At 42.2% G+C, this 24,241-nt stretch overlaps 1 protein-coding gene across 1 annotated transcript; it reads left to right on the top strand.

The window, feature by feature from the left end:
• The first annotated feature begins 730 nt into the window (after positions 1 to 730).
• Positions 731 to 14,391, top strand: POPDC3 (popeye domain containing 3). The gene is made up of 4 exons (XM_061366745.1): positions 731 to 767; positions 10,062 to 10,806; positions 12,695 to 12,803; positions 13,723 to 14,391. Exons 2-4 carry the CDS (start codon positions 10,316 to 10,318, stop codon positions 14,041 to 14,043), a joined length of 921 nt encoding a protein of 306 aa, XP_061222729.1. The 5' UTR covers positions 731 to 767; positions 10,062 to 10,315; the 3' UTR covers positions 14,044 to 14,391.
• The last annotated feature ends 9,850 nt before the right edge of the window (positions 14,392 to 24,241 follow it).

Here is a 24,241-nt window from a genome sequence, read left to right as displayed (position 1 = left end):
TAACTGAATTCCGTGTATCAACAGATGCATCAGTCACGTAATGAGGGCAACCCTGCAGGCATGTATCTCCCTCCTGAAGAACGTGCTGCTGAGGTGGGTGGGTGAAAGACCAGAAAACTGCACGTTGACTTATTCCAAACCCCTGGTTCCACACAACGCAACCCGAGGCAGCGGTACCAAAGGAGACGCCCCTCCCGGCGTGCCCCAAGAGCGGCGGGGTTTTTCGCGCGAGTCCCAACCAAACACCTGGGCTGCACCCACTGACAGTTCTTCGGTGCCCAAGTTCAGCGGCGGCACCGGCGCGGGCTCTGCCCGCCCGGAGGGGTCGCAGCAGCCACCGGCGCCGCCTCCTTCTTCCCCGCCTGCCCCCAACTCCCCCCGTCCCCGACGCCTTCGGCGCTCACCGGCAGCGCGGGGTGGCGGGGAAGCTGGGAGCGCGGCCGCCGCAGGAGGAGGGGCGCGGCGGGACTGACGGCAGCTCCCGCCGCCTCGGCTGCCCCAGCCTGGGCACGGCTCGGTTCACCTCGGCGGGGGTTGCCCCGCAGCCCCCGGGGGCCGGCGGGAGGCGCCTGCGCGCTGAGGCCGCTCGGTGCCTGCCCCGGAGCTGGCGCCGCCCGCAGCCTCCCGCCGGGTTCTGCCTATTTTAGTCACAGCGGCGGGTCGGTGGCCGCGGCGGGACGCGGTGCTGGGAGCGGCGAGGAAAGGAGCGATGGCTCTAGCCCGTCCCGTCCGGGCGGCCGCCAAACTTTTCCGAGGGTGCGGTGCAGGTAAAGCGCGCGGGCAGGACTGGGGCCGTGCCGAGCTGTGCCGGGGCGGGCTGAAGCCCCGGCGCTGCCCCCGCCTCCTTCCCCCCGCAGGCGCTGTCCAGTCAGCCGGCGCTCGGAGCACCCTCCTGCTCCTCTCTGCTCGGGAGTAAGGGGGGAGCCGGGGCCGCCTCCCACCCCTCTGCTCCTCGGGGACACCCGCTTCGGGCCTGGGCGGCGGAGGGGACAGACCTTCTGGGGGGGATGTGGCTCCGGGGGTTGCGTGGCTGGGGGGCAACGCCGGGCGAGCGGGAGCACAGCCCACCGCGGAGGAGCGCGCTGCTCTCCGCTGCGCCCCGCCCGTGCGGTCCGCTCCGGCCCGGCGGTGGTGACCGGAGAGCCTGAGTCCAGCCTTGGCTGGAAATTGGAGAGCGTCACCGTGTCCCCGTTACGAAGAAGCGGGGCTCGCTGCCCTCCTCTTCCCCTCCCGAGGGGTTTGTCTTAAGTGAGGCTGCGTTACGTGTCCCGGGTTTAGGGTTCGTTCCTTAGGGGAGCGCGGTTTCTGCTGCCTCCTCGGGGGCAGCCGCTGCGATCTCGGGGAGTACCGCTGCTTGCACCAAACCAACTCGGGATCCGGGGATTACTCGCACTCGCTAGGGGTATGTTTCACGGGCTGCCGTTACTTGATTCTTCTCTCTTCTCAATCAGCAGCTGGTAAGAGCAGATGAATCCTGAAATTGAGATCTGGCTTTGTACTTGTAGTTGTTTTTTTCTAAAGACAGAACAAAAGATATTTGACAGAACAAAACACATATTTTCCCCAAATTATATTTTTTCCCAAACATTTTTTTTTCCAAAATATTCTATTTTACCGCATTTTTTCAACTGTGCTGTAAAGCTTCGTATGCATTTAGACTGTCAGTCACTTTATGGTCAAACATTTTACATAGCTGATCTCTTGTAATACTGAATCATGGACCACCCAATAGTGTTATAAAGATGTCATTGATGAAATCTGGCTTCCAGAACCTAGGGTGTCATGCCACTCCGTTGATTAATGGGAATATGATTGTATACATGCAAGTGAAAATGCCTTCATTGACCACAGCAAACCAAGAAATGGTTTTCCACATCTGTGGAACTGTTGCTGTTCAGGCTTTCCACAAAGTTCTGTCTGGTGCCAAATAGTAAAGTAGCTTGAAACATCAAGTTTTAAAGAAGTGCCTCGCCTGCAAAATAACAAGTACACTGCAAGTCCTGTAGTGAGAATAGATATTGAAACTGAAGGAAATGTGATACAGGTAATTATGAAGGCAAAGTTTGTGGCAGGAGAAGCTTTTATGATGGAAGTTGAGAACAAAAATTTATTAAGGATTCAGAAAAGGGTTGTTAGCTGAAGGTAGGTTTAATCTTTTTATTCAGTTGGCAGGCTCTTCAAAGATGAGATTTTATTTTATCATATTGGTGTATTCCACTACCTTGAGGAAAAGAGCTCTGGTCAGTGTCTCCAGGGGATGATACAGTACATGTAACTAGCCATGCCCCCGTTGCCCAAATAAAAGTCAGATATGACTTTTCAGTGAACAAGCCTTGGTTTGTGATTATACTAGGTGACAAAACTGAGAGTATTCTGGTTTTCATAGAAAACTAATGAAAGTGATGCTAAACCAGCACCATATCCATGCTTCTGCCTGGTTCTGCTTTGTATGTAAAGCCGTATGACACTCATTCCAGTAAAGCAGAGGGTATAAATGTACTTCTAACCCCAAGCCTTCACTAAAGATAAATAATTTCAGAAGCTCAATTAGGGCATTCTCACTACCTTTTAGTGTGTTTCATTCTGGTTTAGAGCTCATGGGGTACATAAATGTGGTACTGCTTGGCTCACCATGCTATTCATCTGTTTGAACACGTGGATAATGACACTGCTTCTCTGTAATCCAGTTGTATGAGCAGGAGTAGTACAATGAACCAAGCCTTCGTGTTTATTTCCTTTTTGGGAAATGAGGTTCACGTCAGGTGGTTGACTTTGTTTCCCATCCAAAGGTACTGGTGCACTGTACAAAATAATTTAAGCTGAATTCTAGAGTTCAGCTGTAGTTCATTAACGGTTTTAAAGCGCTTGTGTGATGTGTGGTAGCTGCTTTCTCTATTAGTAATTTAAAAGCTGAACTGTAGAAAAAGCTTGAACTTGTGCTTCACTTTGCAGTTGCTGTTATAAAATACAATGAAACAGACCCCCTGAATTATTATTTGGCTAATGCTGTTCAATATATGAGCCTTGCTCAAATTTACCCAAGTGCTAGCAATCCATATTTCATTTAAAAAATGTCTGTCATTCCATATTCATGTTTCCTAGGAGCAAAAGACCTTAAAAATAAAATTAGAGAGGGGCTTATTCTTACTTTGACATGAATACCACATGTACTTATGGTTCATCAGTTCTAATTCAAATAGGAAGAAAATCTGTATTTTTTTTCACATTGGATCCTGTCTAGATGGTAAAATAGATAGCATATTCAATATTGGCTTTGCAACCACGGAGGATTGCACTGTATATTTTTCAGTGATAAATGAGGAATCGTTCAAGTACTGTAAGCTGTGTAGAGTAAGCTGGTCTTTAAATATTTAAAGACTAAATAATAGCAGCTTCACCGTATGCGGTGCTTCTAATGAACCTTAAACTGTTCTGTATTGCTGTGGGTTTTCTTTCCCTTTTGATGCCATCCCCCTCCCTCCTCCCCAGCTTTTTTTCAACCGAAAAAGATTAGTAGGAATTTGAGCAAATTGCAGGTAGAATCCGGCCTCCCCAGCTGCAGCCAAGCAAGCTCAATGCCTTGAAACTCCCATGAAAAGGCACACATTAAGGCTTTCTACCCTTCAGAGTGTGGTTCTGGCCCAGCCTGGTGAGGAAGTCTCTAGCCCCTGCTGTTGGTGGGTCATTTGCATGGACCATTGACCTCAGTGTAGAGACGGTGTTGGGGTGTCTCCAGGGTTAGGCAGCAGCTGACTGAAGGGGTCTCCTGGTTGAACAACTTGAGTGTGTGAGCCTAAATTTTGCCCAGCCAGAGCAGAGTTTTGTCCCTGAAAAGTCCTGCTTGGCTGGTAGTTGTTTCTCAGAGATGCCCTGAAGGTGGTGAAGCACCACTAATGGTTGAATGTGCTCTGGTTGCTTATTTTATAGCACTGAGCATTCCCAGAAGGGTCGCTCTCGGAGAAGGCATCGCTTCACATGGATGCTAGGGGGGCATGGGATCTGATTTGGCAGTTGCAGTGTGTGCAGCCCAGGGGGTACTGGAAGGACTGGGAAGGCTTCAGTTTGACTGCTTTTCCTAAGGCCTGAGGTGCTTTACCTGTCAACTGACAGTCTGTACTCAGAGCAGTGATCCAGGCAGTGACATAGCAACGAGACATTGGTGAGACACACCGTGCCTTCCTCTGCCCAAGGGAGTGCAAATCCATCTTCCCTCCTCCCATGAGGGTGTCCAGAATGATTCATTTTGACTTCTGTGGGTGGGTCGCTTGCTGCCCTTGTTGTTGAAGCTCTGATGTTGTGCAGAAATGAGACACAGAGGGAGAACTGCGCCACAGTTGCTCTGCGCTCTGTGATGGGGACAGTCATCCAGGGAGTGGGATTCTGAGGCTTGGCTGCTGGAATGACATACACATTTCATGTTAAAGCAGTCATTGATAAAACTCCTTTCTTTGAAAAGCATTGGCAGAAATGGGTGCAGGCTCCACACAGATGAAGGCTCCTTCTGGAAGGACTATATGAGGAATAATTTCAGAGATATACCTGTCTTCAGTGTTTTCTGTTGTCTGAAGTAGCTGATTAGTTGGTGTCCGAGGTAGGCTTCTAGATATCATTGGGAAGACCAGCTATGTAACTTTCTAGGTATGTACACACTTTTCAGATTAAGGAACTTAAGACAAAAGTCCAGAAGACATCATTGTGATCATCTAATCTGACTTCCTGTAGAACAAAACCAGAACTGTAGTAAATCAATCAATTTTTTTAATAATAGCATACCTAGATTTGGTTTACGTACCAGACTTCCTTAATTCCCAGCAAAGGGAATCTTTAAAGCCATCCCATTAATAAATTAACTTTGCTATATAGATTTGTGTGTCCATGTAATCTAAATACATCTAGTTTTATAGTAACTGATTATTTTGATACCTTTGTCTTTTGGATTGGATAGTCTTCTTCCTCATCCTCCTTAAATCTTCTTTAATAGATATTATGGACCATGATGAAGCTACTGTAGCCTTCTCCATATTGCACAGGCTGCATTTGCTCAGGAAAACTGTGTATTTTCCAGTATTATAATTACTGCTTTATCTAGAATATAGTCTTGAGAAGTTCAAGGTAAGCTAGCTTGTGTTGTCAAGTTACTGTCCTAATTGCTGCATGCAGGTTTTAAGCCTGGAATGGGCCCAAGGGCAGTTTATCACTGAAAATACATTTTTTTTTATCTGTCCATACTTGCCTATAGGCACATAGCCATGACTCTCTGTAGGCGCATAGCTCTTCTGTGCATTGAGTTGGACACTGCATTGCAATTAAGAGTTTGGTTATCTCTGTCCCTTTGTGTATCTAGCCCCAGGTGAACAACGCAGAAGGAAAGTGGCTTCAGGAAAGTGTGCCACAAAAACAATCACTGAGAGCAATAGTTGTCAGAAAGGGGCCAGAGAGAGGATTTCAGAGAGGTAGGGCAACCGAAGGGTGTATGTTAATCAATGTATGCATTTACATTGCATGTTAGAGGAAGTACTTGCTAAAATTAAGGAGCAGCTTCTTTTTATACGTTGAAATGATGGCCAGACCAAATGTAACTTGCCAGCCTCGGTAGGGTGTTCAGAGCTTGTCCCTCTGGAAGCGGGGATTGTCGATGCTGGGAGGGCCCTCCTTGGCTGGAGGGACCAGTTGGTTCCAAGCAGAGTTGCTGAAGCAGCTTTACTGACTGCTAAGCCAGTCTGTGGCCACAAGCTCACGTATAGACATCTACAGTGGCTAAAACCACTGAGACGAATCCTGCCAAATCCAGCATAATCTCATTTTGTATGTGAAATGCACACATATGCTGTAAAGGAAAATCCTTTTTTGCTTCCAAACCTGTAGCAAAAACTTCATCTGGGCTGGTTACAGGATCAGCTATATTTACAGCTCTATGGCCTCTCAACATGTACAGTGTGAAGGTGCTGAGGGCTTTCAGCTGAATACCTGGGATAAGACTAAAGAATGGAGTATTTGAACTCTGAATAGCTGAACTTTTGACTTAATTACACATACCAAAGAAAGAACCGCTGATGGCCTCAGGGCTTTTAGGTTTGTTTTTTTTTTTTTTTGCAGAAATTTACTGTGATCCAGACACAGTAACCTAACACTCAAAGATTCTCAGCGTTGAATTTGAGTAATCTGTGACAAAATTGGGCTGAAGTACCCAGTTCTCAAGCAAATTAAAAATGTATGTAAGTGGTAATTATTTGTGGGAATACTACAGTGTATGGGGAAAATGCCCATTTGGGAGGAGGAGGTTGTGCTATGCATTTAAATGACAATATAAATTCATTGTTTTGACTGTTTTAGTGTACTCCTTATATGAAGTTTTAAGTTGCTGGCAGGTATTTATTTTGGAGAGTATAAGTTAAATAATCCGTTTACTGCTTTGAAGCCCCAGCTTGCCTCAAAGAAATCTGTTTCTTTAAAACGAACAGCAGCATTGCTGAAAGGACCAAGCTGTGATCAGACAGGGTTAAAATCAACAAGTCCGCTGGAGCTTCAAAGCCGTAAACAGAGTAATATTGCTTACTTCTCTAGTCTGGGCAGATTTTTTCCAGCACTTGATCTGCTTCTGCTGGAGAGGGTAGGGTATGTGGTGGGTAAAACACTCAGAAGCATCTCAGTAATTCAGCCTGTGTTGGCAGGGCATGTCTCCTTCCTGAGCTGGGAGATCTCTGGTAGCCTACAAATGTCAATGTGTTATTCTTCATACGTCACAGAGCAGAGGCTATGCTTCTGCATGCTGCTTCTGCTTCTCCATAGGCAGGGAGCAGAGTAAAACATACTCAGCATTTACGTGGGGAAGATACAGTTTTTCAGGCTTATAATCAAAGATAACTGCTTTAAATCCGGTTTTCTGCTGAAGCTTACCTCATCACCACCATCAGATGAACCTGTAGCAGTAACTGCACACCACAGCCAGGACAACTGAATCAGGACATCAAACAAGGCCACATTAGTTGGCATGTTCCCTGTTCTGGTAGCTAAGGACACTGAAGCATCTCAGTGAGAGAATGATGCCCCTTTCAGGTGCTTACAAACGGTAATGCCATGCTACTGTAGGCATTTTGTAGACCGGTCCTCAGTGTAGGACAGCTCACAGCTGGAACCACACCTATTTGTTTTTTTGGTTTGGGGATTCTTCTCCCCTTACCCCTGCTTTCAGTAGATGAATGGTTTAATTAGAGTTGGCTGAGAGTGTTCTGAATTCCTTAAGAGTTTAAATTTTGGACTTGTAGGAACTGTAAGGAAAAACGTGAAATACCTTATGCAGCACTAAATGCCAACAGAATTATAAATGTTACTATACTTAGGCCTATACATACTATGGTCTTTGCTCTAATACTTCATAAAAAAAAAACAAACCACAAACCCAAACAAACTACTAACAGTTTCTAGCTCCCAAATCATAGACTAATTTATTGATTAAAATGAGGTGAATTCTCTCTGCCTGCCTGTAATCCACTGACAGCAAGCATGCATGCCCGCTCTTCACTGTAGCCCTGAGAAAACAGCTCCATTTAGAAGCAGGCTTCATCATTATTTCCAGAGGGTTTTTTTTCCTGCCTGCACACCTTGCGTAGCTCAGGAGAGTGTCTTGTTGGAGAGGCTGTATTCTGTGCTGGCATCAGCCTCCCTCCTTTGCCCTTCCATCTGCTCAGATGGAGGGAGGCCATCTCCAGCCTGGGTGATGTTGTAGCACAAGTAGAAGTTCTCAGTGTGCAGATATAAGTAGGAATTTTGTATACAGTGGCTTTGGAAGGCAGGTTCAATTCCAAAATGAACAGTTACAAATACAGGACAGTTTTCCAACACCTTTGGTTTTATGTACTATGGCTGGCTATCTGTGTCCTAGTCATATGCTGTTCTTTTCAAATTATCTTGACCCATTTTGTCATGAATAGGTGTTTTACTGCAGTGCTGTGAGCTGTAGTGTGGGCAGACTGCGAATGCTATGAGCAAATTGGAAATTGAACATATATTCTGTGAAATTATTGCAGCTTCATATCGCGTAATTGCAGTGTGTGACTTTACATGACAAAAAGACATTGGTAATGGAAAGTAGATTACAGTACGGAGTCATGGTTGTTTTGTTTGTTGCATGCATATGGCTTTCCATGTAACTTCTCAGTTGTGGTTCCATTCAAAACACTGATATTTTTTTTTTGGTAGGAATTAAGGTCTTCATGAGAACTGTTCGGAGAAAAACCTTGGCAATAGAGTAGAAGTGTTAACAATAGTACAAACTCAGTCTTACCAATGATTCTATTTAAAATAACAATCCAGCAAAAGACCTATGCCACTGATGTTTGACTGTGCAATGGAAATGGTGACTGGATTCAGAGCACAAGGTCTGGGAACTGCATGTTTGTTTTATTGTTTTCTAGTTCAGAAATCTTAGCCCTTGATCACCAAAGTACCACCTAAAATTCCTCATGCTTTTACCATTCCAAGGTTACTTCTTTGTAGCTGCTTCAGTTCTCATCTCCCATTCTCCTAGGGCTAAATCCTGTATTTGGGGGGAATCCTGTACCAGAGAAGAGTATTTGGGTAAAGAGACAAACACAAAAGCTTATAATTACAAAATACATCGTCCTTGTAATGCCTGCTCTTCCGCTGCAGTAAGATGTCAAGTCTTTCAATTTGAAGAGATTCTGTGCTCTTCAAATGTGATGTTTTTGTGGGTCAGTGACTTCCTTATCACCACCCCCAGAGGGGAAGAGCTCTCTTCCTAACTTTACTTCTGAACTTTGCTGCTCATTTGTTTAGGATTTTATGTCTCTATTTAGCATTAGTGGGCTTGAATCATGGAGTTCATGTTGGGGCTTGAGTAAACTTAAAAGAAGTAAAGCTGTACCATCTAGGAAATGTGATGCGACTTTGCACTATTAATTTCTTAGACCTGCCTCTGTAGAAAAACCACCGCTGAAAGCCTTGCTGAATGTGCACCAGGATTTTAAAGTATTGACTGATGTGGCTTTTGTTGAAAAAAAAATAATACAAAATCAGCCTTTGATACTCTGGACAATCTAATAATTTAGATGGCAAGGTATTTCTTAGCTCCTCTGATGTTCTACCAGGAAAAGGGTCAGGCAGTTAAAGGCTTTGATGGGTTTCAACAGTGATTACACCACTGACAAATTCTGGCTTTGCAATTTTGACCATGTCTTATCTCACATTGAAGCATGCATTTTTACTTTAAGAGACAAACTGAGAAAGTTGGTTTTGATTTTTTATTTTTATTTTTTTTAATGTATTTGTTGGGGGGGGTTCATGCTTTTTGGTTGTGAATTTTACTTTTTATTCTTAGAAGCATGTTATATGGAAACAAATAGGATGTTTAACTTTACAGTATTGGAACAATAAAATTATGTGGTCCATGGCGTGAAGTTATATGAGCTAGAATATTACAAAATTGTTTTGTAAGTATCCTTTGAGTAGTATTTTGCAGGACTACTTACTTCATGTTCTAATAACATACACATACATGACAGCTTTTTGCCTGCCATCCCTGGAATAGAAAAGACCATCCCCAGTGATACTTGGGTTTCCCTTATTGTGGTGTTTGGTGATGCAGTTTTCTGTCTCCAGGGACAGAGAACAGCCTTGCTCAACTCATTTATGAGAGTGGTTTGACTGAAATCCAGAGTGAGATGGAGGAGGTGGACAAGGAACAGTAGTTCACTGTCAATTCATGTCCAAGAGCTTAAATGATACTCGCAGGCAGCAGGTTCAGGATGAACAAATGCAACTACCTTCTCAGCAGTTAGGCAATGGAAAGGTTTGTCACAGGATGTTGTGGATATGATGTACAGCTTTTCAGTGGTGGTTCTACTGTTGCTACAGGGTTTATGGATACAGAAACATGATCTTCAATTGAAAGAACATTAAGGTTTGATCCTGGAATCACAGGGCCACAAAGGGGAATTGGAAGATTGTAACAGAGTCTGTGGTTTTAGACAATAAAAGCTTTGATAGAGTTTAATTGATGAAAATAATTTTATAAGTAATTCCTCTTTTCTTCACTTGTCCAGATCAGATGACACTACGGGTGACATGGCTAAAGTCAAAACAATGCATGAACTGATGAGAAACAGCATTGCCTTCTGAGAACATTAGCTTCCTTGTTGCCGGAAATCCTAAGCACAACTTTACTACCAAAAGAGACTCTGATGTTTTGTGGTCATTGAGCAGAGTTTGCAAGAATGGAAAAGCAAAGGACCCCACTAGCTGCATCTCATAAATAATAATTTCCAAGATTCAGCTGAATCGAAAAAATATTTCAGCCATGGGAGAAAATGCAAGCTTTTGGGAAAGTTTGATATATGCACATCCTACATGTACCACCTGGAAGCAAGAGGCAGAGGGATCTATCTACCACCTAGCCAGTATTCTCTTTGTTGTGGGCTTCATGGGTGGAAGTGGATTCTTTGGGCTTCTCTATGTCTTCAGCTTACTTGGATTAGGCTTTCTCTGCTCTTCGATTTGGGCTTGGCTGGATGTCTGTGCTGCTGATATATTCTCCTGGAATTTTATACTGTTTGCCATATGCTTCGTCCAGTTCATTTATGTTACCTACCAAGTTCGGAGTGTTTCCTTTGACAGAGAATTCCAGGAACTCTATAGCTCTCTCTTCCAGCCTCTGGGAATTTCCTTAACTGTCTACAGGAAGATCGTCTTGTGCTGTGAGGCAGAAGTAGTTACCCTGGAGAAGGAACACTGTTATGCCATGCAGGGCAAAACACCTATTGATAAACTGTCCTTGCTTGTGTCAGGCAGGTTTGTATTGGTTTGTTTGGACTTCCTGCAAACATCTTTATTTTTCCCTAATTCTTAAAAATGAAAGAAAGAAAAAAAAAAAAAAAAAAGAAGAGCCTGGTTTCTGTATTATTTGTTCATTTTCCAGTACAATAGATTAAATATTAATGTAAGTAATATAAATATTAATATGCTAAATACACTCATCTATTACAATTCTAGAGTAAAACCACTAAGCACAAAATCTGTAATAGCATAAAGGAAAGGATTTAAAGTCTTTCTTTTCCAGACCACTGTATCACAGTACTTTTAACAGGTTAGGCAGATAAAGGGAACAAATATGTGCTTCAGTCTCCGGGCTGTGGTTTGCTATCTGTCTACTGCCTAGCTAATGAACATAGCATCTTTCTGAAACAGGAGTAAAAGGTAGTTATGAAACCAGATATACTGAGGTAAACTCTCTTTGATAGAGATCTTGACTTTGATACAGATTGTATTTGGTTGCTTTATGGGTAGTGGGAGAAGAGGAGTAAGGGAGAGCAGAAAGTCTAAAAGCACCTTTCCATTACAAAGGAACGTAGCTGAGCCCTATCAAGATTTGTAGAACTGAGTCTACAGTTACTGTATACTGTGGCCCTTAGTTAGACCTTGAGGCAATAAATACACCTGCTTTTGCTCCCTGCATATTGGAGACCCTTCTGGCAACCTTGCTGATGCTTTCCCTTTCCTTGCTTATGCTTTCCTGAAGGGCAGTGCTAGCTTTCATACTGTATACAAAGCGGTATACCAAGTGTTTACAGTACTGGACCACTACAAGAGCAGGTGGGATACCTGGAGATGATGGCCATGGTTTGTCTTTGATGGGACATTTCATGCATGCATTTTGACAGCCTGCTGCATGGACAGATGGATTTTGTAGACAGATTGAAACTCATCTGATTTAGGACTACATGCAATGAACTGTGTGGATTTTAGGTAGCTGTCCTTGGTGATAACCTGTTCCAGAGCATTCTTGGGAGCTGGCTGGAAAGTACCACGTGGACGTTGCTTTTAGTCATAGTCATACAGAAGGAGAGGTGTCCATCCTTCTGCAAGCCCAACCAGTTAGTAATCATGCAGGGAGTTTCTGCTACCCTCCTTTGTGCAGTATAGGGCTGCTGCTTCGGATATTGTAACAAGCATTAACTTCTGTGACAACCAGATGTAAAACCAGTATTCCTACAGCTTGCTTTTTTTTTCTTTTAGCTTATGAGGTTTAACATCTTTTTCCTGCTTGTGTGCCTTCAAACATAAGTATGATTTTAAAAGCAGAAAGTAAATTCTGCTTTGGCATCTGCAGAAGGCCACGGCATTCTCACAGAGATCCTGTACATCCATGCTGTTCTCCTGACTCCAGAGGCAGTCCTGTGGTCATGTAATTCCTGTAAAACATTGAGAGCACCATACTTAATGCTACGGGGAACTCTTGCTTCCCACTTTCTGCTTTTGCCACTTTGTTCCCTCTAAAACACATATTTACCAAACCTAGAAGCATATCCCATGGCTTGCAAGTAAAGGAGGCGCATGGTCTTGTGTACATTGGTCTCTCACCTCTCCAGTGCATGCTGGCCTTTTCCTGACAAAGCTTGCACATCACTGCACAGACCTGCCCTAGAGGGAATAATGATATGACTTAATAAGGCCTGGAAAGATTTCCGTCTCAGTTGCACGATTGTCTTACATTCACTTTCAACTGGCCTGATCAAGTTGGATTCAGAAATATAATTTGGATCCTGTTGTACAGTGATTGCTTTTTCATGCTCTCAAAGCTATATTTAAACTCCTCACGTAGTAGAAATAGCACACTCTTGTTGCAGTCATTGCTGCTGTACAAGTAGTACTAACAAATTAACACATCTTATCTTGGTAGGATCAGAGTGACAGTTGATGGGGAGTTTCTGCATTACATTTTTCCTCTTCAATTTCTGGATTCTCCTGAATGGGATTCCCTGAGGCCCACAGAAGAGGGAATTTTCCAGGTAAAAGTGGAGGGTTTGTTGGGTTTCTTTAATACTACAGAAAACTGTTCAAGTACTAATTGGTTTAGAAATAAGTTCACTTAGCTGGGGGCTTCATTTGTGAAAATAGACAAACAAGTGGCATTACATTAATTTGGGGAGGGAGGTCCTTGCCTTACCTGCTGGACTGGTTGTGCTGTTTGCTTCTTCTTTCTGTTTGCATCTTTTGTTACAAAGAATTGTCTTTTCCTTAGAGCTAATATGGGAGGTAGACGCTGTTTGCATTCTTTGGCTGTGCTAAAATCCAGCCCTGGAAAACCAGGTTTGCAGGAGGTGGGTGCAAGTTGGTGCTGAAAAGGCTTCCCTATGAAAGGTGAACCCAAGAGTGTGGGCTGGGAGAGACATGGCTGTGATACAGCTTGGCATGGGGATACAGCCCGGGACTCGGTGTCCATCCAGACTGCCTCTCTGATCCATTAGCCTTTCCAGTGCTGCCACTTGACTGACACATGAGCTCCTGCCTGTGTGGGATCTGATGTCTCATGTCATGAAGGCAAATGGCATTTACTGAGAGCTTTCTTTAGACCTGCCTTTGCAGCTGGGGCTGTCAAGAGCAAAGCAGGGAATGCTGGGCCAAGGCTGGGGTATCCTGGCTGGGGCTGCCCTTCAGTGTTTGCATAAGCATACTGTCACTGAGACCGACAAGGCACAATCATTTTGTACATTCCCGATGACCCTTCTCACTTGTCCTTTGCATACAGTAGACCTTAGAGAGCTCTCTGGCTGGATTACATGGCTTTAATTACAGTAGGCACAAAGACACGAAGTGTATGCAGTGTACGGGGACAGCCTGTTGGGAGAATGGTGCTGTCTGAGCAGGAGCAGCAGCGGCAATGTCACTGCCTTCCCTCTTAGCTAATTTTAATTTCCTTTCCCATAGGTAACTCTTACAGCAGAGACAGATTGTCGGTACGTGGCCTGGAGGAGAAAGAAGCTGTATCTGCTGTTCGCTAAACACCGTTTCATCTCCCGCCTGTTCTCAATTTTAATTGGGAGAGACATTGCTGAAAAACTCTATGCCTTGAATGACAGAGTGCACATGGGGAAAGGCTTTAGGTATGACATTCGGTTACCAAACTTCTACCATGTTGCACTGCCAGAGACCCCTACACTGCAGCCCTCCTACCACCTACAGAGAAGGTCCCCTCGGCGCAAGCCCGTGGGGGTTACAAACTGCAGCCCCTTCAGTCCACGGTCCTAGGAAGCAAAACTCTGCGGCAGCCGTTCCCAGAGTGAAGAAGGGAAATGTGAAGTGTGAAGCGGAAGGGCAGAAAGACGAAGCAGAATGAGACCCAGTCATGCCAAATTTGACTGACAAGTGCCATTTACTTTCATTGGAGTAGCTTGAATTCTTCTTCTCTCTAGAGCCAGCGGGTTGGCTTCTGTGTTTTGACTGTTTGTGCAATGTGTTTAGTTTCCGTTGATTCTTTTGTTGATGTTCATCTCTGTACTTTTAGAGGAAAACAAATCATAACAGGCTGAAGTTTTACTGTAACTGCTGTGGCCTCTGTGTTGTGGTTTGGTTTTTCTTTAAAAAAAACCAAACCACAACAAAACCCAAACCCATGGTATTTGTTATTACACTTTCTCAAAATCGGTTGCCATAATGAAGTATACCCAGTCAATGAAAACAAGTAAGTTGTCTTTGAACTATAGTGAGTTGCTTGTAGCATTCATATATGTGCCATGTGAACATTGTCTCAATTAACATGAAGAATATTGCCAAAAAAGATTTAAGAAACCCATTGTATCTGTTTCCTTTCTTTAAAGAAAGAAAATATTTTGAAATGCACAGCACGATTCTTAAAACAACAACCCAATAGAAAACAAAACGCCCCCCCAACAAATTTTGTCTCGTGAGCAATTGGTTTTTCCCTAGCTGTCCTAAAGATGTAATGTGTGAAAACAAAGATAAATGTAATTGCTGGCATTACAAAAGTAAAGCAGCTGTGTCTGCTGCAAATATAGTCTACTGAAATGATTGTGTAGTGTTTCTGATAGAATGTGATGCTATAGGACCCAGGCTTCCACAGTGTCAGTGCCATTAGTGACATATACAATAAATACTGCTAATCAATGAACTGCCAAACCATTGGAGTTTGTTTTACAATATTCTTTATAGCTAGGTTTGTCAGAAACAGCTACAGCAATAAATACAATTTTTAACCGAAACATTCTCATTTAGCTTCCAGAGTCACTTTTCTGTGCCTGTAAAATTCCTGATTTAACCATTTTTTATTCTCTCCCTAATTCTGTGGTGGTTTAATGGCATAAGTGAGCACCAGCTCATGCTTTGGTAGGAGGGTGTTGCTTTTGACCCTTGAGGTTGCCGTGCCTTTGGGGAGAAGTGTCTGAATGTCTTTGCTAAGTCACCTTCTTCCTGCTATGCCCGGTGCCTGCCAGTAATCAAAAAATAAGAAGCATTATTATTTTATGAGCCTGTATTGCTGCTTGATACATCTGGAGGTAGATGACGTTTTTAATATTTTAAAACTGCTGGACTGTGATAGGGCGACCATTGTGTGTGTATGTGCGGGTATATGGATGAGTTTAGATCTTGGAGATTGTTGATGGGGGACTTAAAATAATGATGCAACCTCATGCGTGAAAGATAATCATGCAGTATGTATAAGAAAGCCATTAGATGTGATGTGAAACACCACCTGTTTGAAGGACCTTCAGGGTGGAGCAGGTAACATTTTACAGTTTTTGCTTTAATTTTATGTCCCTTTCTCAGAGAGGAAAATCTGCCAAACATAAATACTATAGCATGCAAAATGATAATCCCCAAATCCTTGTAACAGCCCTTCCGCGTAAAGTTTTCTGTATGTATTACTTGATGTTTGAAGCCACTCACTCACAAAGTTACTTGGTCAAAAAGGAATTGAAAAACTGCAGAGAATTCATTGACTGCTATTAAAGACTGACCCAGAAAATACTATGGTGCACTGCAAGAGGCTAGCAGTGTGTAGTAAGCATGTGCCTTCTTCCTACACTTTTGACAAGGGGCAAGACAGCAGGCTACCTGACCCCTTGGTGTGCCTCAAACAGGTATTCTCATGTAACCAGTGCTGTGGTTAGTATCATGTCTTACTTGTCAGCAGTGCTCAGTGCTGAGGCGAGTATGAAGTGTGTCATCTCTTGTGGATGCTGGTCCTTATGTTGCACCTTGGATTTCCACTCTGCTTCACCTGGTTGAGCTGCTCTGAAAACCATATACCTGTTTTTTAATAGGTGATTTAAAAACAGACCCCATCTCTCATTCTGATAACAAGAATTTAAAAGTCTCTCATGCTATAACTTGCTGGACCTACATGAAGAGTATACTTAATGTTTTACGTGTTAGCAATCTCCAAACATAAGAAGATTAGAGTCTAGAAACATAAAAGAGATGTTATTCTAGATTTAGGTGAAATATAAATTAATATATATATATTTTATATATAAAAAATAAAAATTAATGTTCTCCTTGGGTTTCTTGAATTTATAGGCTTGACCCATGAATTTAAAAAAACCTGCCTAATTTAAATAGGGTCAGCATTTAATAAACTAGTATGATCATCTTCACCTTCATAATAAGACTGAGGAGTCTTGCCTACTCAATTTTTGTATGAAGCTTATTTATTCTATTTCAACTACAGCATACTGCTTAGAAAGATACCTGCTCTGAAGTGATGGGTGCTTCATTACATACTTTGGTAATCTTTTCCTTGTTTGTGACTGGTGTGTGGCTTGGCTTCCTCCTGGTTTCAACCATAGTTCCCTGTGATGGTTTTCTCTGATGGAGTCAGTTACTATCAGAAATCTCTACTAGGATGTGCTACTGTGGCTTTTGGGCTTTTACTCACTTTTAAAAACTTGTCTCTGGCTTTCCAGCATCTGTTTGAGTCATGACTGGCAGAACATTCCAACTGTAGAATTCAGGGCATAGATATCTCCAGTTGTGTAAGTACATACAATAGGACTGGAAGCAAGACAGCAAGCCCTTTCCTCCTCTGCTTTTTCTAATCTTCACAGCACTTCTAAAACGTACTGTAAAATGCGCTCTGGTATGTGACTCATACACCAGTGTTTTGGGAGAGCTGTGTAGTATACCTAAGTAAAGGTATAGTCAGACTGATGTCAGTGAAATAATACAAGCTTTTGTGGTATATGCACCCAGTCATTAGAGAGTTGAGGTTGTTCAGTCTGGAGAGGAGAAGGCTCTGGGGAGGCCTTATTGTGGCCTTTCAGTACTTAAAGGGCGCTTATAAGAAAGATGAGGACAAACATTTAGCAGGGCCTGTTGTGATAGGACGAGGGGTAATGGTTTTAACATAAAAGAAGGGAAATTAAGGCTAGATACAAGGAAGAAATTTTTTGCTATGAGGGTGGTGAAACACTGGAACAGGTTGCCCAGGGAGGTGGTAGATGCCCTATCCCTGGAGACGTTAAAAGCTGGGTTAGGCTCTGAGCAACCAGATATAGTTGAAGATATTCCTGCTTGTTACAGGGGGGTTGGACTAAATGACCCTTAAAGGTCTCTTCCAACTTGGACAATTTTATGATTCTGTGATTATTTATAGATTAGTAAACATTTGGAGCTAGATGAAACTCTGATTTGAGCATCATGCAATTTATGGCTATGTTTTTACTTAGGAATCAGTGAGGTGTTCAGGCTCCTTCATAATCAGTTTAAGTTTAATGTTACATTTCTGAAAGTTTCAAAATCTCCTTTGAGGTTATGTCTACATTTGTATACCATTATAAGATAATAGTGGCAGAATCTGTTTCACGTGATGATTTGCCCATTCATCAGCATCAGTCAATCTTCCAGAGTTTTTATAATTGTAAACATCATGCTGGAATTGCCCTTACAGCCTGCAAAGGGGTTCAAATTTACTGTACAAGCTAAAAAAAATCATGGCCTAGGACAGTCCAAAGAGAAAAAAGAAATGGAAAAGAAAATGGAGAAGACTCAAATTTCAGGTTTTACCAAGGAGACGTTTGTTTTAAATTGGTAAATTAATTCATTGGATGCAGCAATGTATTGTGAGAGCTTCAAAGCAGGTCTTGCCTAATTCGGGGCATGGCACTGACCCGTAATTCTTTCATTAGGTAGTATTTTCTTAACTAGTAATAGAATCATAGAATAGTTAGGGTTGGAAAGAACCTTACGATCATCTAGTTCCAAACCCCCTACCATGGGCAGGGACACCTCACACTAAACCATGTCACCCAAGGCTCTGTCCAACCTGGCTTTGACCACTGCAAGGGAGGGAGCATTCACAACTTCCTTGGGCAACCCATTCCAGTGCCTCACCACCCTCACAGTAAAGAACTTCTTCCTTCTATCCAGTCATAGTGTAAGTACAGGTAACATTCTAAGCGATGTTTTTAGTGTCATGCAAATCCACTCAAAGCTACAGAATAGCCCAGAGAGAATGTATCCCAATGTACGGTTGTAATTAATAATGTGATGCAAGGCAAATTTTAAGTGCTTAATGAAAAATATTATTCAGTTGCCTATAATAACAGAGGCTGGACTTGGTGATTTTGCCATCCTGGTCCTAAATTTTCAAGAAACCAGCAAATGTGACAGTGATCAAAGGAAACTCAGTACTGGAAAGAATGATGGCAAACTGTACATACAGATACATGACCTCTACTAGAATAGAGCTGGGAAAGCCAAATACATGCTTGGATGAAATTGTGTAGTTTTGCCACATCACAACAAAGGCATATGCTTGCAGGAAATAAAAATATGTTGATGCTGCATTTCCAGAAAAAAAAAGGTGCTCTATAGTTTCAATTATTATAAATGATAAATATAAGATATATTTGGGCTTCATGTACATGAAAAATTAAAATACAACATTGTACTGCTCTTATAAAACAGGTCTTGCACAGCATGTGTCAGAAAGAAAAACAAATCCGTAGCTATTCAGCTAGAAGAAAACTAGTTAAATAGAAAAGGGGAAAAAATCTGCTGAATTCAGACATTAACAGATTAAATATTTTTCTTTGTATTAGTGTAATTATTGAATGCATACTCTTCTGCACCAAAGTGTTACTGTATAACTGATATTTTTTATGGTACAAAAAATAAATACCTTATTAAGCTGATTTGTTAATCCCTCTTGAAAATACTTACTTTGATTACATTAATATGCATAAAAATGTAGTAAGTTCAGGGCTCGCAGGGGAAAGCACACTTTTTTTCCTGTCTAATCCATGTAAATTTTCATTTCTTGTAGATTTTTGTGTCTTTTCAGTTTCTGCTTGCTCTAGTTTTACTTCTGTGTAAGTCAAAAGAGTTAATTCAGCTTACCATGTGAATCAAGGCACCTCATCCTGATGAATCAAACCGTGTAGGTAGAGCTTCATCGGTAGGAGCATGTAGGAGAAAGGCAACACAAGCATGTCACCTGCAAGCCCTAGGATCTGGGGTTGCATCAAATCAAACCATGGCTGGTAAAGCCCTTCTTAGAGGGTAGCTATGCAGGTGGTTCTGCCAACACAGGGTTTGGACCCAAATAATCTGCAAGCCAAAAATGTTGTTAAACATTGTCATGAACCAGGAAAAAGATGGGACATTTCCAAAAGCCTGTGGGAGCAGAAGAATTTTATAGCAGTTTTTCTTTTCCTGTGGATTCCCAGGCAATTTTATTCAGTTGTCAATTCCACCACAGCTTCTCATTTAAGGGACGTGTGGTGTATTGTGTGGACAGGATTATTTCCCTGCCCCAGTGAGGCTTTGAAGATAAACGATAATAAACAATTAAGGACTCAGACAGTAAAGTCATATAAATAAACAACTGCAATAAAATAATGGTGGTAAATAACTAAGAATAGCAGTGAATCCTGGAGTTTTCATTGTATGCAGTAGTAAATCTCCTCCCAAACTTATCTAAACCCTGGAGGATATGATAATTTTCTGGGGTTAAGGTACGTTAGGCTGAGAAAAACACTGAAGACATAAATCCTATTTCATGGATAAATGCTGTAACTATGTCATTATCTAGAAATGGGCAGCGCCATCACATTTTGTAACAGCTGCATGTCATAGGCAAACATTAAAGCATCTCAGATCTGTGAAAGGAGGCGAACAGGTCCCTGTCCCCAGGCAGGGATTCTGGCTGGATGATCCCAAGCAGCTGGCAGCCTGCTGGAGCTGGGGCTCAATGGGTGTGAGGCACACATCTCTGTTTAGTGTTTCCCATTTGTAGGTTTGACGGACTCCTAGACACAGGACAGTCTAAATACCCAGTATTGGGTATCTAGATTGGATTTCCAGGGGCCAGGTGGAGGTCACTGCTACAAGGGTGAGATACCAAGAGGTAAACTGAAACACATTAAATATGACTTTATCTTCTCATGTGCATTCTCTTACACTGGTGTAAACAAAAAGCAACATATTCTGTAACAAAAGTGAGGCAAGCCAGTTCATGTCTGGCGGATTACACAAGGATGAGTATCAGCAGCTCCTATAAAACAGCCGTTGTGCTGCACTTTGTTCATCTCATTCCTCTGTGTTAAAAATCTTTAGAACTACTGAATCCAATTGTAGCTGCTATTCTGTTTTATTAAGCTTTAGCTTAGATAAAATATTTTGAATACTTATTTTGAATATAAAGCAAAACTATCATCTTTTCATTTACAGAAAGGTCAAGTCCTCTCAGATGACATTTTAAAGCAGATCTCCCTAGAAAGGTGAATGGGAGCACTTAAAAACCAGTCATACAGCCAGCACTATGCTCTGTTTTTTTGTAAGTCTACATTTGCTTGTTCAGTTGTGCCTTTTCAAAAACAGTGACCTTTCAGTATGTATGTTCATTATTTAAAGAATTAATGAGTAAGTATTAGTTGGAAAAAACACAATAAATACTAATATTCTGAAACCAGATGTGGAACATAAACATTTTCATATTGGTTTTAATTTTACAAACTATTCTTTCTTTTTTTTTTTTTCTTTACCAAAGTCATTGCCATTTTAGTTCTGAAACTGCTTTATATAGTGGCATATGTACTTACATGCAAAAGCAATAATCACATATATCTGTATGTTTACTGTGGTCTGTATCCATGTTTTTAATGCTATATAATAGAGTTTTGTTTCTTGCTTTTTTCTTTACAGAACAAAGTACAATAAACATTACTCAGAAGACTGGTCTTATTTATTCATGGAAATTAGAAGAAAATATATGGGGTTCAATGCTGTGCTTGCCTTTACTCTCAAAGATCAGGGTAGCAAGAAGCCATAGTGGTCTACTATAACCTGGCACACATTTTGGTAGTAATTTACAATACACACAGCTGAAGCCCAGCATCTGGATGTACAAAGCAGCATAGATGAGGTGCACAGTAAATGCAGACCAGATGCTCCTTAGCGATCATTTGATGCTGACTCTTCCAAAATGGAAGAGGAAGCAGCTAATCCAGAAACTGGGTATTTATTATCTCCTTGAGTTTTATGTTCAAAACAAGGGAGTATTTCCAAGTCTCTTATTTAGGACTGCTAATCTGATCAAGTGCATAAAATGCTGTGCTTGATACTTGGGCTATGTCAACCCATTTCTGTGTATTTGGACCAAACTTCTGCAATCCTGATATGCTTTTTGCTCTTGAGCTTTTGTTCCTAGCATTTATTTTGGCTTACTTTATTCTCTAGTAGGCTTCTTCATGGGTTTATGCATTTTCTCCCTGCCCTTGCTGTCTGTTGTCTGTATCTTTTTGTAGAGAAAAAAAACCCAACTTTAAAAAAGCTATGTCATGCACATTCACAGTTCTTCTGAGCTCATCTATTTACCCCTTCTTCCCACTCAGTGTGGAATATTTTCACTCTCAAATCCTATGTGCTTTCCCTGTCACTTGTTTTAAATAACCTCTTAGACTTATCTTCTGCCTCCCCCACTTCTTTGTCCTCCTTCCCCAAGTCTTTAAGTTAGATTTCTTCCTTCCCTTCCCTTCCCTTCCCTTCCCTTCCCTTCCCTTCCCTTCCCTTCCCTTCCCTTCCCTTCCCTTCCCTTCCCTTCCCTTCCCTTCCCCCCCCCCCCCCCCCCCCCTTCCCCCCTCCCTCTTGTCTCCCCTCCTCTCTCCTGCCCTCCCCTCCCCTCCTCTCCTCTCCTGTCCTTTCCTGTTCTGTCTGTTCTTCTGGGTATGTTAAACAGTTGTTATTTAATTCCCTTTTTAATTTTTAAATAAAATTCTAAAGCCTTATCAATTATTAGAAAAAAATCCTATAAAATTGTAGATTTTAATGATGCTAATATGCAATGTTTAAGGAATTTAAGCCTAGCTTTTGCTTCTCAAAGCCAGCCCCTGGTGAATATTAAAATCAACAGCTAAAAAGGACTAATATTGCAAAAAAACAGTAATTGCTATTGTACCAACACCCAAAGGCACGCATACATTTGTACCCTGACAATGTTTGCAATTCCTTTGGATAACACAGTCACACAGGCTCACGTAAATTCATAAAGATCTCTGTAGAGAGAGCACTGTGAGCTGCAGCTGAGATGGATTTACTTCAGGATTAGCACAGACATCTTTGCATGATCGTTTTGAACTTTCTTAGTTCATGGAAGGTGTCCAAAAAGGGAAGAGAAAAATCACAGCCAGTTCAACCAGCGCTGCCAAATCCTCTGTAGTGGGGCCCCCCAAGAAATGGGCTGTCACCCAACGAGGGGACAGATGCAGCGCGAAAGCACTGCTTTATTACTTGTTTTCCAATTATGTGTGAAGTAAGAGCTGCCTTACGTTAACCAAGAGCAATGTCTCGATAGCAGCTTGAGTGCTGGACAAGCGATGTGGTCGAAACCCCTACCTGGCATTCCTGATGTTCCAGAAAGAAGCAGACTCATTGGGATCAGCCTCCCTGTTATTCCCTGTTGCTGTTAGCAAGCTGCCCCACAGGGCAGTGATGGGTACACCATCACCTCACTTTCAGAAATCCAGACGGCTTTGTAGCAGCTCTCCTTTCTTTGAGGGGAGAACCATGTGATTTAGGTAGAGCTTGAGCAAGTCTCAGAAATATCGCTTGTGAGCAGCTCATAGCCTCGCACATATTCATAGAAATTGTTCAATTTCAAGTAATGAACATACAAATTAAATTGTCAGCAGGAGACTGCTCACGCATAATTTTGGAACAGGAATAATTGCTATGTGTGATTGAATAAATTGTTTACTTTGCACAGTTTAGATAACTCTAATACGAACCCATTTTACTCTGACCTTACACCTCAGGATTATGTACCCTTTGGACAAACATCTACGACAAACAGTGCATCTGTTAAAACTTGGATACTTTGACAGATCATTTTAGAAGAAAGTGGTCTCCTCGCTCTAAGTTTGCAACTATCAATTACTATGTTATCAGTCAGACACTTGGAAGACCTGTGATATGATGTTCTATATCTCGATGCCCATGGCAGGGGGGTTGGAACTTGATGATCTTAAGGTCCTTTCCAACCCTAACTATTCTATGATTCTAACAGAAAGATAGCCCTCCTTATATAAACATCCTTGCAGATGTGATGGGAAGAATTGCCTGCCTAAATATCAGAAAGTGTCTGTTGGAGGGTCTGGGTAAAAATGCACCAGAATGCGCACACTCCTCTTAAGTAAACCTCCAGCACATGAAATAGTTGAGAAAGTATTTATCATTCACAATCTCTTCCATGCAAGCACCCTTCTAATAAAACTATACTCTTGAGGATGCTCTAAGGCATATAAAAATCAGGCAAATAAATATTTTCTCTATGGAAAAGATGGGTAATTTTTCAGTTATATGGCACATAATTCCAGCATCTGGAATGGGATATGTTTTACTGAAATGTGGCACTTCTGAACTATGCGAACATATTTCATCCCACTCCAAGCACAGAGGATTAACTACTTTCTAAAAGAGCCCCTTTGCACTGTCTATAGAGGGAGGTTAAAAGGTTAGTTTAGGGTAGGCATCTTTTAGCCTGTAGATGCTGAGTATGCTTCCCAAAACTATAAATGGAAACATGTCATAGATCTCACCATTGTCTGAAAATAGCCCTGTCAGCCTGGTGCATCTGGGATCCCAAATACAAAGCATTTGTTCTCTTTAGTGAAAACTTTGCCTAAAAAAGGCTGCAGAATAGGGCACTCGTTTGGAAGAGTCAGAGTGCTTGCAATTTTGTGGAAAGTTACTTTATTGTCTGCTTAATAAAGTCTTTCGATCCCCAGCTGGCCTGAACCGAGAAGCAAGAGATGAAGCCTCTGGGCTCAGTTGTACTTCTGAACTCCTGCCTGAACTCTGCTGAGTGACATCTCCCCGCATCCTCAGCAGGCCTTTTTTCCCCTGCAGTATAGAATAGACAGGCACTGGGAGGTTAGGGTAGACGGTCAATGATCACAAAGCAGGTCGCTGGAGATAAGGAACAAGACTA

The sequence above is a fragment of the Neopsephotus bourkii genome, unplaced genomic scaffold, assembly GCF_033783945.1.
Source record: "Neopsephotus bourkii isolate Nb327-2 ecotype Australia unplaced genomic scaffold, CSIRO-AGI_Nbou_v1 NB_1358, whole genome shotgun sequence".
NCBI lineage: Eukaryota > Metazoa > Chordata > Aves > Psittaciformes > Psittacidae > Neopsephotus > Neopsephotus bourkii.
Note: the sequence above shows the minus strand (reverse complement) of the source record. Positions and strands in the feature narration are given on the sequence as shown.

What these genes read in the sequence shown, in the direction of transcription:
- POPDC3 (XM_061366745.1), top strand. Translation starts at nt 10,316, where the DNA reads ATGGGAGAAAATGCAAGCTTTTGGGAAAGTTTGATATATGCACATCCT. An exon ending in TCCTTGCTTGTGTCAGGCAG is followed by an intron (nt 10,807 to 12,694) that starts GTTTGTATTGGT and finishes TTATCTTGGTAG; the next exon opens with GATCAGAGTGACAGTTGATG. An exon ending in CAGAAGAGGGAATTTTCCAG is followed by an intron (nt 12,804 to 13,722) that starts GTAAAAGTGGAG and finishes CCTTTCCCATAG; the next exon opens with GTAACTCTTACAGCAGAGAC.